This window comes from Ctenocephalides felis, unplaced genomic scaffold (assembly GCF_003426905.1).
Source record: "Ctenocephalides felis isolate EL2017-DRISC unplaced genomic scaffold, ASM342690v1 CF-g0.4_SCAFFOLD_03572, whole genome shotgun sequence".
NCBI lineage: Eukaryota > Metazoa > Arthropoda > Insecta > Siphonaptera > Pulicidae > Ctenocephalides > Ctenocephalides felis.
The window spans coordinates 42,344,231-42,357,526 of NW_020539726.1; the positions used below are offsets into that span (position 1 = coordinate 42,344,231).

The 13,296-nt window shown below is 33.1% G+C and overlaps 1 protein-coding gene across 1 annotated transcript; it reads right to left on the minus strand.

Moving 5' to 3' along the window:
• Positions 1 to 390: 390 nt before the first annotated feature.
• Positions 391 to 12,289, minus strand: LOC113388527. Its single transcript, XM_026625899.1, has 14 exons — positions 12,036 to 12,289; positions 10,153 to 10,237; positions 9,919 to 10,091; positions 8,007 to 8,060; positions 7,774 to 7,920; positions 7,579 to 7,708; positions 7,365 to 7,498; positions 6,416 to 6,560; positions 5,933 to 5,999; positions 5,137 to 5,285; positions 3,996 to 4,136; positions 2,545 to 2,696; positions 2,298 to 2,507; positions 391 to 604 (listed from the first exon to the last, which is right to left on the minus strand). Exons 1-14 carry the CDS (start codon positions 12,287 to 12,289, stop codon positions 391 to 393), a joined length of 2,055 nt encoding a protein of 684 aa, XP_026481684.1.
• Between the last annotated feature and the right edge of the window lie 1,007 nt (positions 12,290 to 13,296).

Here is a 13,296-nt window from a genome sequence, read left to right on the forward strand (position 1 = left end):
TTTTGGGTAAAATTCGACTTTTTTTTTAAACGCCGTCATTTTGTCAATTTTTGATTTTTTTTCTTTAACGTAGTTCATTTCACAGACAATATTATCTAGTTTAATGTGAGTTTTTTTTTTTTAACTTCATCCATATAGAAGGCCGGAATCATTGCAGCAGTGAAGGGCCTTTTTTGTCGCACCGTTGGATATCGACAATAACTTAAAAAAAAATTAAATTTTTTTCTTCAAAAATTTTACTATGTATTCTTAAAACATGTATAAATATATTTCTAAAATTTTGAAATGATTGATAAAGTAGTTTTTTCAATATAAATTCCCAAAAATCACCTTTTTTCGGCGGTTACACTAGTTGTGCCCCTTAATGAACTAACTCTTCTACCAAGTTTTCTATAAGGCATTCATTGTAAGTCTATCACCCTCGTCATCGTTCGCATTCGAATCTCCTCTCAAAGAGGCGCTCAATCTGTGGGGCGCGTTTGCCAGCGTTTTCAGAGCCCTCTCGGACCACGATCCGGGTCTTCGCAAATTTTCGGGAATCGTCGGAAGCTGCCCGGACGAATTTCCGGTACTATTGGTCGTACTCGAATTTGAACGAAGAGACCTGGTAATAAATAATAATTATTTATTATCTTCTTATATATAAAAATGGAGCTCTCGATAAAATGATCCGCTAAAACTCGAAAACGGCTAAACCGATTTAGCCAATCTTAGTCTTGAAGAATTCGTGCTAGTCAGTAGGTTGTCGGAAAGGTGAGATATTATTTCAAAATCGCGTAGAAACTTTACATTTTTAATTTGAATATTTTTGTAGAAGCGTAATTTGAATGAAACAATGGACGGATCATACGTCAAATGTCAAACGTTTTTGACAGGTGATGTTCAATTATTTAATTTTGATTAAATTGTGGAAAGTAGTTTTGTTTATAGTTTTATTTAAACGCAAAAACGTTATTAAACGGTCCTCAAGTGTTACTATAAACTCAAAATATCAACTTTTTTGAAATGTTAATATGAAAATGCACTTTTTGGCATATTTTTCTTAAACACGGTGCTCTGAAAGATCTCATTTGTATAATTATATACTCATAGGTATTTATAAAACATTTTCAAGATTATATTATTTTTTATTTATATTATTTAAATTCAGAACCTAAATTTGGTATCGATCAAAGGGACATTTTGTCGAATAACATTTTCACAGTTATAATTTCCCAGAATTTATCGAAGAATAGATAGTAATATATTAAGGTCCGGGGTTAAAAAGATTCACCACCGATGTGTCAAAAACCAGCAAATTTGAGCATTGTTTAACAACAATATTTGAAAGTAGAGGGAAAAAGATGTATAACGAGCTATAACCTTGATTCTCATGACTTTGCTATCGGGAGATAAACGGTAATTTTTGAAAACCCATATTAAAAGTATTTTCATCCGTTGGAAGTTTTTTAGCATTAGTTAAAAATGTAAATATTTTGTAAAATACCTTTAAAATTAAAATAAGACATTAAACCTGTTTGCCACGCGGCCGTTCCAAGTTACCCCGCCTATGGGGTAAAAAGGTCTAGATAACAATTTTTTGAAAGACATCAAGAAAGCACATTTCTACAATGATGAAGTAGCTGGCAGTTTTTCGGAACGTAGTCAGATAATTGTTCGTTTGAAATGTGTTATTTGTTGTGATATAATTAGTTTGGTTTTCACAATATAATTTATATTTGCTCAAAGTCAAATTGGACCTTTGTGCCTCGCCCTGCTCTACATATATACTTTTTATTAAATTTACTTTAATTCATTGAATGTTACTTGAAACTTTTCAAAAAGCAGGTCAAAGAAGAAATACTTAATTCATTTTCTATCTCTCCTCGCAAAAATTTGAAAATGTTGTTTAAGCTCAGTAGTATTATTTAGAATTATACACAAAATCCAGAATCCAAAAAGAATCTGAAATACTTGAAACGTAATCAATAAGTCGAAATACCAAAAAAGACTTGGATTGGATTATATCATGTTTTCTATGGAAAGTGTATGAAATTTCCAGTTTGATTGTATTGACAAAATATAGACAAACTAATGGGGTTTATTGTTTTTATAATACCTCATTGTATATAGCATTCAAACAATACATCCTTATGCACTAAAAGTATTAATATTTCTGATTCTCTAGAAATTGCTTAGAATAAACCTTACTTAACAAAACAACGTTTGCCGGGTCAGCTAGTATATATACACATATATATATATATATATATATATATATATATATATATATATATATTATATATTACTTCCTTTACCTCGATTGTGGTCTGATCCTGTTCAGCATAGGGGTGCTCCTGTTCTGCTGCTGCGTCTGGAGCAGTGTGGTTATCAATTTATCCAAAGCAGCCAAATCGTTGACAGTGGAATTTCGTAGGGCTCCAGGTGTTGCAAGGGCCCCGCCGGATCCTTGGCCTGTTCCAGAAGCCGATGAGATGTCTGGTGATGTCAACCCCAATTGAGTAGCTGTCTGAAAGTGGTAAGTTGTAGATAGATGGTATATATAATTTAGATGTAAGACCAATAAGTACCTCTTCTGCTGCCAAAGGCGAATAGCTGACCCTTTTCACTTTCCTGAAGGTGTCGTCGTCCACGGCTTGTCTTAAGGCCTGCTCCACAGCAGATTCCATACTGACCCTTGGTACTCCTTTGAAACTCTTCATGAATCTAAATTAAAAAAAACTTTACACCATTAAGAAAACTAGTGGTGTATGGCATCGTGCCTTAAGGCAAATTGCTAGAACTTCCAGTACCGTAATGAAATATTCGAGAAATTTTAAACGTTTTCAAATATATTATTACAAATACCGTAACTTTAATTATTTTTCCAATCTTGTTATATCTGAGTGAGCAAATCAAATGTAAATCATAAATCAATTCATCTCTAGAACATTAACAATCGTCAATAAATATCATTTCGAATTTAATTAAAAAAAAGATAGTCGCCTAATTTACACCAAATTGAAAAAGTGCTACCGTATAGTCGGACGCTTAGTTCACACAAAAACTGCCATTTTTGCACATTTAGCTCTGTATCTTCAAAATGGCTGGACCTACATTTGCCAAAAACTAATCACCTCTTCTACCAATCATTACAAATTGAATGCTTTTTAGATCATTCGAATCGGATCCTCCGTTCTCTCAAAAACACGATTTGTATTTTCTGCACTCTTTGCTCTTTATCTCCGTAACGGCTGGACCTGCCTTTGCCAAAAACTAATCAGCACTTCTCCCTATCAATAGGGATCGAATGTTTTTTAAACCATTCAAATCGGTTAATCCGTGCGCCCGAAAATGTGGACGAAAAAATGCGGACATACACAACACACACACACGCACATCCATTTGGTTTCTTAGGTATGCCAGTAAAATGTTCAGAAACCTTGAAAACGTCGAGAAATGCAAACATTTTCATTTTCGATTTTCGGCCCATCACTATAACTACCCTACGGGAAGTTAAAAATATTCAATTTGATCCCCACCAGTCATTTTTATAATATACCCAGTTTTTTATTTAATTTTCTCTTATATTTTACTACCCGAATATTTAAATTGCTGGTCAGTATAGTCTCATTTTTATTCTTACAAATCGATATTTAGTTTGCTGGCCAGTAGAATCTTTTTTATATTTCACTTAGTTTTAAGTTGCCCAGTATAGTCTTTTTCTCATTTCCATAAGTGTATTTAATTTGCTCGTCAGTAAGGTCTCTTTTTTTATTTTTTTATTTATCTATGTTTTTATTTTTTTTATTTATCTATGTTTTTATTTTTTAATTTGCTGGTCAGTAGAGTCCTCTCTTTAAGTCTTTTATATTGCGCTAATAATTTGCTCGATAGTAATGATCTTTTTCATTTTTCCCTCGAGTTTGTCAACGCGTTAGTACAGTTCCCTGTCGACATAGCATGTAGGCCGTAATTTTGTTTTATCCAAAGACATTATATTATAAATTGTATACTGACTCGTCCTTGGCCTGTCCCAGATTGGTCCTCGGCCTGCGCAGGGTGCTCCTGTTGGTCTTCCTGACGACCCTGATGTCCTTCTCCCAGAATCTTCTCAGTTCCGGACTGGACGTGTACGGAGAGGCCACTTCTTTCACCTAGAAAGGTAAGATAATTAATTATAATGCTTTCAAAATAAACAGATTTCCTCAGTCGATTGAATGATAACAGAAATAAAATAATATAAGATACAGTATATTGTTTGGCAGATGAAAAAATTGGAACTTTTGAATAGTACAGGACAACGTCTGTCGGGTCATCTAGTATATATATATAACTAGTGGGGTGGGTGGCATCGTGCCTTAAGGCAAATTGCTCGAACTTCCCGTACCGTAACGAAATGTTCGAGGAATACTGAATGTTTTCAAATAGATTATTATAAATATTGTAACATTGTCTAATATTTATAAGAATTATATAAACTGAATTGCAAAGTTGAAATTATTTGTTTCAACAAAAAACTAAAAAAAAAAAAAAAAAAAAATCGAACAAAAATTTTTTTTTCCAAAATCAATTATTTTGTTAAGACAAGCAGAAAGTTTTTTGAATCATTCAAATCGGACGCTTAGTTCTCTCAAAAACTGCCATTTTTTACATATTTAGCTCCGTATCTTCGAAATGGCTGGGCCTGCCTTTGCCAAAAACTAATAAACACTTCTCCCAATCATTATTAATTGAATGTTTTTTAGATCATTCAAATCGGATACTCCGTTCTCTCAAAAATTCGATTCCTATTTTCCGCACTCTTTGCTCCGTATCTCCGAAACGGCTGAACCTGCCTTTGCCAAAAACTAATCAGCTCTTTTCCCTATCAATAGGAATCGAATGTTTTTTGAACCATTCAAATCGGTTGATCCGTGCGCCCTAAAACGTGACTGGAAATTTGTATCCACACATACATACACACACACACACATACACACACACACACATCCATTTTTTCTGAGGTATGCCAAAATGTTCAGAAACCTTCAAAACGTCGAGAAATGTAAAAATTTTCAATTCCGATTTTCGGCCCATTACAATAACTTACCCTACGGGAAGTTAAATATATATATATATATATATATATATATATATATGTATATATATATTTACCTTTAAGACGACTATGGCGGTGATAAAAATGCAAATGACATTAATAATAGTCAGGCAGGCTGATACGACTCCATTGACTGCGAATTCTATGGGAATGTAGTCCGAATAGAGGGGCTCATAGGCTGTCTCGTTACTAAAGTAGGGCTCCCCTGAAAAATAAAAAAAATGTAATAATTAAGTTTGATCTTTTATCATAAGTTTTTGAATAAGCTTGATTTATTATCTTACAGTATGATAAAGGAGGGCATGAAAAAAAGAAGTCGATTGAGTACTTTTAGTTGATGTCGTAACCTGATTTTTTTTATATTAGATAGTGATAAGATAGACAGTGAAATCAAAACAAATTATCTTATGATGGGATAGATAATTAGAAAGATTATTATAATGTTCTAAATTGATCAAAAGTATATAAGTATAAATAAGTTGATATCACACTAGTAAGGAATTCTGTTTATAGATAGAATTCTCTCAGAACTTTCTAAAATAAGATTATAAATATCTGGTATGGATCTAAATAGGGAGATGTGCTCATTAATTTTTGGCAAAGACAGGTCCAGCCGTTTTGGAGACACGGAGCAAAAAGTGCAGAAAATAGAAATCGAGTTTTTGAGAGAACGAAGCATCAGATTTGAATGATCTAAAAAACATTCAATTCATAATGATTGGGAGAAGTGGTGATTAGTTTTTGGCAAAGGCGGCAATTCGGTACGGCAAGTTCCAGCAATTTGTCTCAAGGCATGACGCCATACAAAACTAATTTAAATATCAATTTCCTCAATTCATTTATCAGATTTACCTTTAATATGCGGTATCCGTATACCAGGATATCTCAACCAGATACAAGCCAAAGCCCAGTATAAACCCTAAAAAAGAAAAGTGTCTGATTAAGTTGCAGAGTGTCTAAACATTTTTTTGGAGTGCCTAAACATTTTTTGGAGTTTCTAAACATTTTTTTATACTGCCTAAACATTTTTTTTTGGACTGTCTAAACATTTTTTTGGACTGACTAAACATTTTTTTGGAATGTCTAAACAATTTTTTGGAATGTCTAAACATCTTTTTGGACTGTCTAAACATTTTTTTGGAATGTCTAAACATTTTTTTGTACTGCCTAAACATTTTTTTGGACTGTCTAAAGTTTAGACTCTAAACAATTTTTTGGAGTGTGGACATTTTTTGGAGTGTCTGGACATTTTTTGAAGTGTCTGGACAAAAAGCATAATTAATTTATCAAAACATTATATGTATATTGCTATACTTTATATTTCTGTATACTTACACAATTTACTACCGGTGGTAGTAACGAAGCAGATATGGCCACACCGATAAGTGGCCCCGCGCTACCATTAAGCAAAGCCACTGCTACGCCAGTGCCGGAGGTTAGAGCCCAGAGTACGCCCATCCAGAGGGAACGGGCGTTACCACTGGAAAATAGCAATATTTAAGATTTAGGGACCGATTCTGCCGCATAACAAAAAAATGTTATGGCAAGGCTATGTTACGTTCCAAATTCCATACATTATGCAACTGTGCAACAAAATTATTATAAAAAAAAAGTTTAATCCTGAATGGTATGACGCCATTTTGGTAAACCAATATGTCTACACTACATATTCCGTCAAATTTCTTCAACAATTTGTTCAAACATGTATATACTATTATATATCATTAAAAAGATAATAAAAATATCTACAAATCTGTATATAACAATTTAAATTGTTTCGAACAAAATTATATATAAAAAAATGTTTAAAATCTAAAATTGGATAACAAACCGAGTTGAAACAAAATTACTGCACGAACATGATGAACAAAATACTTCGAGTGTGAAGTTCCCGCGTTTGCAACTACCGTTCAGATTTGAAATTCAAATTTCAAATATAATAAAGATAGTTGATTTTTAGTAATTGAATCATACTGAATACTGTCGAAATGACAAGTAATTGCTGTTCATTCAGGCGTTTTACGCATAAACTGCAACGTCACTCGTATGTTATGGAGCTGAGTCAGAAAGACCCTAACATCGTTTTATTTGACATTTGTGCGGTTTTTAGGTAAGGTTTTCTATCTGACAATCTGAGAAATACGCTTGACTGCATACAAACTACATGCCTTTTGTTAATATTTAGTATGGAAAGTTCTTCATAACATGGCTTTATTGTAACATTTTTCTGTTATGCCATAAAATCGAACTGCAAATATATACATTATCTATTATAATTTCTTACCGTCCTTTCATCTCCTCAGTGGGCCAATCTCCAAAACCCCAGGGCATCTCTGTAGTCCCCAAAATTAATCCGAAGAAAAAACCAAAAACGCAAGATATAAACATTCCCAAAACCAAACTTATAAAACCTACTCGCTGAAAAAATAGAAACAAAAGGAAAAGACTCTGTTAAGGATTTATCTTACTTACTTGGGTACATTGTCTTATTATATTACCATTAATTCTCTGTCAGAAATAATCGATCCAAATGTAATAGACATCACTGGACCCATTAGTGGTGACACTAACATTGCTGCGACGATGTTAGAAGCGTTGTTCTCTACCAGACCAAGTGCTGCCAAAGAACTAACAAACACAAACAATATACTATTGTTCTAATTCATTATATAATTATTATTATTATTTCTTACTCTGCGGTTACTATCAATAATATGTAATCAAAGGACAACTCTCCGCCGCTTCTGACACCGTCCACGACTTGTTTCACCGTCAATTTTGAACGAATCGAGTCTACGAAGTTGTCCCAAAGGCCGCCACCTTCTACTGGACTAGAAATAGAAATAGATTATATATATATATATATATATATATATATATATATATATATATATGGAAATATTAAGATACTTACACTATTTCTTCTTCGTCGACTTCATTGTTTCTCATGCCGTTATAGACGACGGAGCAAGGCATCACACTAGAAAGATAACAGATGGTATTATAATTGTTGTTATTGATACTCTAATACCATTTATCCTCTCTTGTTTATAGTTCTCTTTATTTTTCTCAAACTTCTATTTTTATGCCTTGATCATTCCTTTTGTTTTCCCCTTGTGGCTCGATTGGTCTAACATCTACAACATTCTTTGTCATTCTTGTTCTTTCAGTTTTTGAAGTAAAATTTCTTTAGGCGCGACTAGGGTGTAAATCTGTGAGGATGCAACGGAAATTGCGTTACGCCCGAACTGTACGTATTCGGTCTCAATGAAATCATTTCTATACGGGTGGATTGTGATTAATCGTCGTGTTTGTGAATAGAGACCTGTCGTTGTATACGTACCGGCGTCAACAAAGAAATCGGCATAAATAAATAAACATTTTAAAGTTACATCGTAGTACAAATCTTGATTTAATGCAAAATGCCTAAATCAGAAGAATATTTTACCCTGTTCCTTGAATATAATGAAACAAATTAAACATTTGTACCGTGTACTAAACGTAAGTTTGTTCAATTAATTTCTATATTATTCGTAGTTTCTTTAAATCTTTGAATTTATTAAAATGGAAAATATTTTTGAAGCAAAACAGATATTATAGCTGTCCAAATAATGAGATTATATCGCTCGCGAAAAAGTAAAAAAAAAACAAACAGTCAATGAATGTATGTTAATTTTAATTACATGAAGTTCTTCAAACACAATTATTACATGATAAGTGAAATAATAGCCTTAAAAATGTGTATAATATTTGAAAACAATAATGTAATTAAAGTCATACTTCAAATACGACATGATCGGTTTATCATTGTAATTAGCATTTACGACTTGAATCTTCATTAGAGAAATGAAGTAATTTCTGATTAATAAGTTCTATAATATTCGTTCACACAGTGGGTTATGTTAAACAACGCCTAAACAAATATTGTTTTCACAATTTCACTCATCGTGTAATAATTGTGTTTGAAGAACTTCATGTAATCAAAATTAACATACATTCATTGACTGCTTGTTTTTTTTTACTTTTTCGCGAGCGATATAATCTCATTATTTGGACAGCTGTAATATCTGTCGAAATATTTTCCATTTTAATAACTTCAAAGATTTATAGAAACTACGAATAATATAGAAATAATTTCTAATCAATAAACTTACGTTTAGTACACGGCACAAATGTTTAATTTGTTTTATTATTTTCAAGGATCAGGGTAAAATATTCTTCTGATTCAGGCATTTTTCATTAAATCAAGATTAGTACTACGATGTAACTTTAAAATGCTTATTTATCTATGCCGATTTCCTTGTTGATATCGGTAAGGATACATCGACAGATCTCTATTCACATATGCGACGACTAATCACAATCGACCCGTATAGAAATGATATTATCGAGAGCGAATGACGAACAGTTCGGCCGTAACGTACTTCCGTTGCATTTGTACAGATTTACACCCAAGTCGCGCCTAACGAAGTTTTACTTTAAAATATGATGGAACCCTGGAGAAGCTGGAGAAGTTATAAGTGAACTATAAGCAAGAGTGGGAAAGAGTCCTAATTAAATATTGTGCTCTCATACTATGGATCAGCCTTCTGGCATTGCACCAATGATTATTTTTATCATGCGACTTAAAATTAAACTTATTATTAATCGCATTGATCACTATTGTCTATATTATCCACATCGCTGTACCCTGCCAATAATTTAGTTATCTTTATTTGATACACTGCGGTTTCATGAATATTAGGCTTTATTTCTGATTTGCAACAATACTTACTTAAATATATTAAGAAAATGGGTAAAATATATGTTTTACCAGCAAATGCTGATAATTTTCTTACTTGACGACTGAATTCAAAGTCCGCCCAATCCCCAACTCGGTCAAACAGTGCAACATATTCTCGCAGGGTGCTCCTGCTGCAACGGGAAAAAACACCTCGAAATAGTTCCCTGATTTATCACTACACCAGGTCGCATGTTCCACGTACAGCTTCTTCAGCAATTCATCCAAGACCTGACACAAATTCAGAACGGACTTTTTTATAAAATGCTAAAAGATGTACTAAAGAATTTACCTTTTCCATCGGCACGTCTTTGTCCAAGTTGTTTCTTGATCCTTGTTTCTTTTGGTTGGCGTATCTTCTTGCAGGATCATTGTACCTATAAAAAATACAATATTACTCACTCCTGATACCATTTTCTTATTAACCACCCATAGGGTAGTTATAATAATGGGCCGAAAATCGAAAATGAAAATTTTTCCATTTCTCGACGTTTTGAAGGCTTCTGAACATTTTACTGGTATACCCCAGAAAAAATGGATGAGTGTGTGTATGTGTGTGTTTTGTATGCCCGTATTATTTCGTCCACGTTTTCGGGCGCACGGATCAACCGATTTGAATGGTTGAACTAGTGGGGCGCATGGCATCGTGCCTTAAGGCTAATTGCTGGAACTTTCCGTACCAAAAATTATTTTGTTTTAAAGATTAACATTTTTGAAAGAAATTCACTCTGAAAAATTAGATTTTTGAGAAACTATAAATTTTTGAGATAAATTTACTTTTTTTTGAAAAAGACTTTTGAAGAAAAGTGTATTTTGAAATATTTTGGAAATTCTGAACTTTTTTTCAAAGCAATCGTCCTGCTTCAACTGCATAGAGACGAAATATCGAAGCGAGTAAGCGCCGCGTCGCCGTCTAGCTGATAAACATTGGTACGGAACCCATAGGAATGTAAACAAAATTTATACTTATTGTTAAAATCTCTATAAAATATCTGATAATTTGATGTGCATTTGTCTAATGATCATTTTTGACCGCCAAATGGCTTTTTTTCAGTAGTTTATCTTGTCAATGCAAGTAAAACGGTCTTTGAATTTTTAAAATCGGACGCTCCATTCTTTTAAAAACCGTGTTACCGTTTTTGGCACTTTTTGCCCCGTATCTTCGGAACGGCTAGACCTGCCTTCGCCAAAAACTAATCAGCACGTCTCCTTATCAGTACGAATCGAATGTTTTTCAAATCGGTTGATCAGTGTTCTCGGAATCGTCGACGAAAATTTGTATCCGCACACACATACATACACGCACACACACACACATACATACACGCACACACACACACATATATCTATTTTTTCTAAGGTATGCCAAAATGTTCAGAAACCTCTGAAACGTAAAGATATATACAAATTTTCATTTTCGATTTTTTTGCGATTACTATACTTGTTTTACGTGTGTGTTTTGTATGTCCGCATTTTTGCATCCACGTTTTCGGGCGCACGGATCAACCGATTTGAATGATTCAAAAAACGCTCGATCCCTATTGATAGGGATTAATTTGTGGCAAAGAGTGCAGAAAATACAAATCGAGTTTTTGAGAGAACTCAGCGTCCGATTTGAATGAACTAAAAAACTTTCTGCTTGTATTGTCAAAACAATTGCTTTTGAGGATATATTACATCTTTTTTTTTATTTTTCATAAAATATTTTTGTAATTTTGGATTAAAAATTCAAAAAATTACCCAGGCTAAGCACAGTCTAAGCGCCACCCTGGTACAAATGTTTTTCCAAGTGGCGCTTAGACTGTTTATGCACTGTGAAAAGAATGTGAAAATGCCGCCAAGTTAAGCACAGTGTAAGTGAAAACGTCGCACAGAATTATTTGCAAATGCGTTTAGACTGTGACCATACGTAAGCACTTTTTCAATTTTGTGTAAATTAGGCAACTATTTTTTTTTTTTGAAATTGAATTCGAAATGAAATGACGATTGTTAATGTTCTGGAGATAAATTGATAGCAAGATAGCAAAAATAATGAAAGTTTTAGTATTTGTAATAATATATTTGAAAACGTTTAAAATTTCTCGAACACTTCATTACGGTACGGGAAGTTCCAGCAATTTGCCTTAAGGCACAATGCCATACACCACTAGTTTTTATTTTTGTCTATGATTTTACCTCTTATCCCTTATCTCGACGTCGACTCTGACCTGGCCTTCGTCCGTCAGAGATCTCCGTCTCTGGTTAACGGCGTCCTGGTGTTGTCTACGTGTTCCCGATGTCGGAGACACATGACGCTGATGGTTGCTAACTGGTGAAGCGTACTGGTTGCGATTCCCGCTCAATGAAGCAGGCGAACGGTCACCGTGGAGCAGCACGTGCTCGTGGTTCGCAGTCGGTATGCAGACGCAGAACATCACGCCGGAAGGCATTCTGGATTATTGTACTGGGAAAAAATATATAAATAAATAATAGTAATTGATTGAGATTAATATCTTGAAGATTGCATCAAAAATCGTATTTCGTCGTCCCATAACGCAGTTGTAGGTTTTATCTCGAATCAAGATTTAGGAGTGTGAGAGGTTTCTAGTTGCTATTTAACATCACAGTGTCCAACAGAGGCGGTTTTTAATAAGAAACATAATTTTGATATCTTTTTGTGGAGAAAAGGGGAATATTACTACTGCATGATATCATGTTTGCAATTTTTTGCTCGAACCCAGTACTTTGACGTAGGATATATATCATCATATATATATATTATATATATATATATATATATACATATATATATATATATATACATATATATATATATATATATATAGAGAGAGAGAGAGAGAGAATGTGAACGGGAGAGAGAAGAACATGTAGAGAGAGACTGAGATATAAACTGAGAGACTTAGATATAGAAGTAGATAGATTGACCAATATTTATATATATACATATATATATATATATATATATATATATATATATATATATATCTTGAGGATTAATAATGAGGAAATAAGTCAAACTGCGTTGCTATGCTGTCTGTTAAAAACATAATTATGTGTTTCATACAATTTTACTTTTACCTTTTTTGGTCTTTTCTTAAATTATTTTTGCTTTCCTACAGTAGTATCATGTGATTGTGGTGTTGTAAATTGTGTTAATATAGTGTGGTTTTTCCTGATCTGAAGTGTATAATTGTTGTTTTCAATTAATTTTTCCAATATAAATTCATTTTTTAAAACTTTTTCTTTATAATGTAAATTTCTTTTAGCTGAATGATGAGGCACATCTAGTCTCGAAACGTATAAAAAATTAAAATAAATTCTTTACATTCGACGCATTGGCTGTTTTATTCATTTCAAAAAAAAATATATATATATATATATATATATATATATATATAGAGAGAGAGAGAGAGAGAGAGAGAGAGAGAGAGAGGGA

What these genes read in the sequence shown, in the direction of transcription:
- LOC113388527 (XM_026625899.1), bottom strand. Translation starts at nt 12,289, where the DNA reads ATGCCTTCCGGCGTGATGTTCTGCGTCTGCATACCGACTGCGAACCAC. An exon ending in TTTCTGACAGAGAATTAATG is followed by an intron (nt 7,499 to 7,578) that starts GTAATATAATAA and finishes CTATTTTTTCAG; the next exon opens with CGAGTAGGTTTTATAAGTTT. An exon ending in TACCACCGGTAGTAAATTGT is followed by an intron (nt 6,000 to 6,415) that starts GTAAGTATACAG and finishes TTTCTTTTTTAG; the next exon opens with GGTTTATACTGGGCTTTGGC.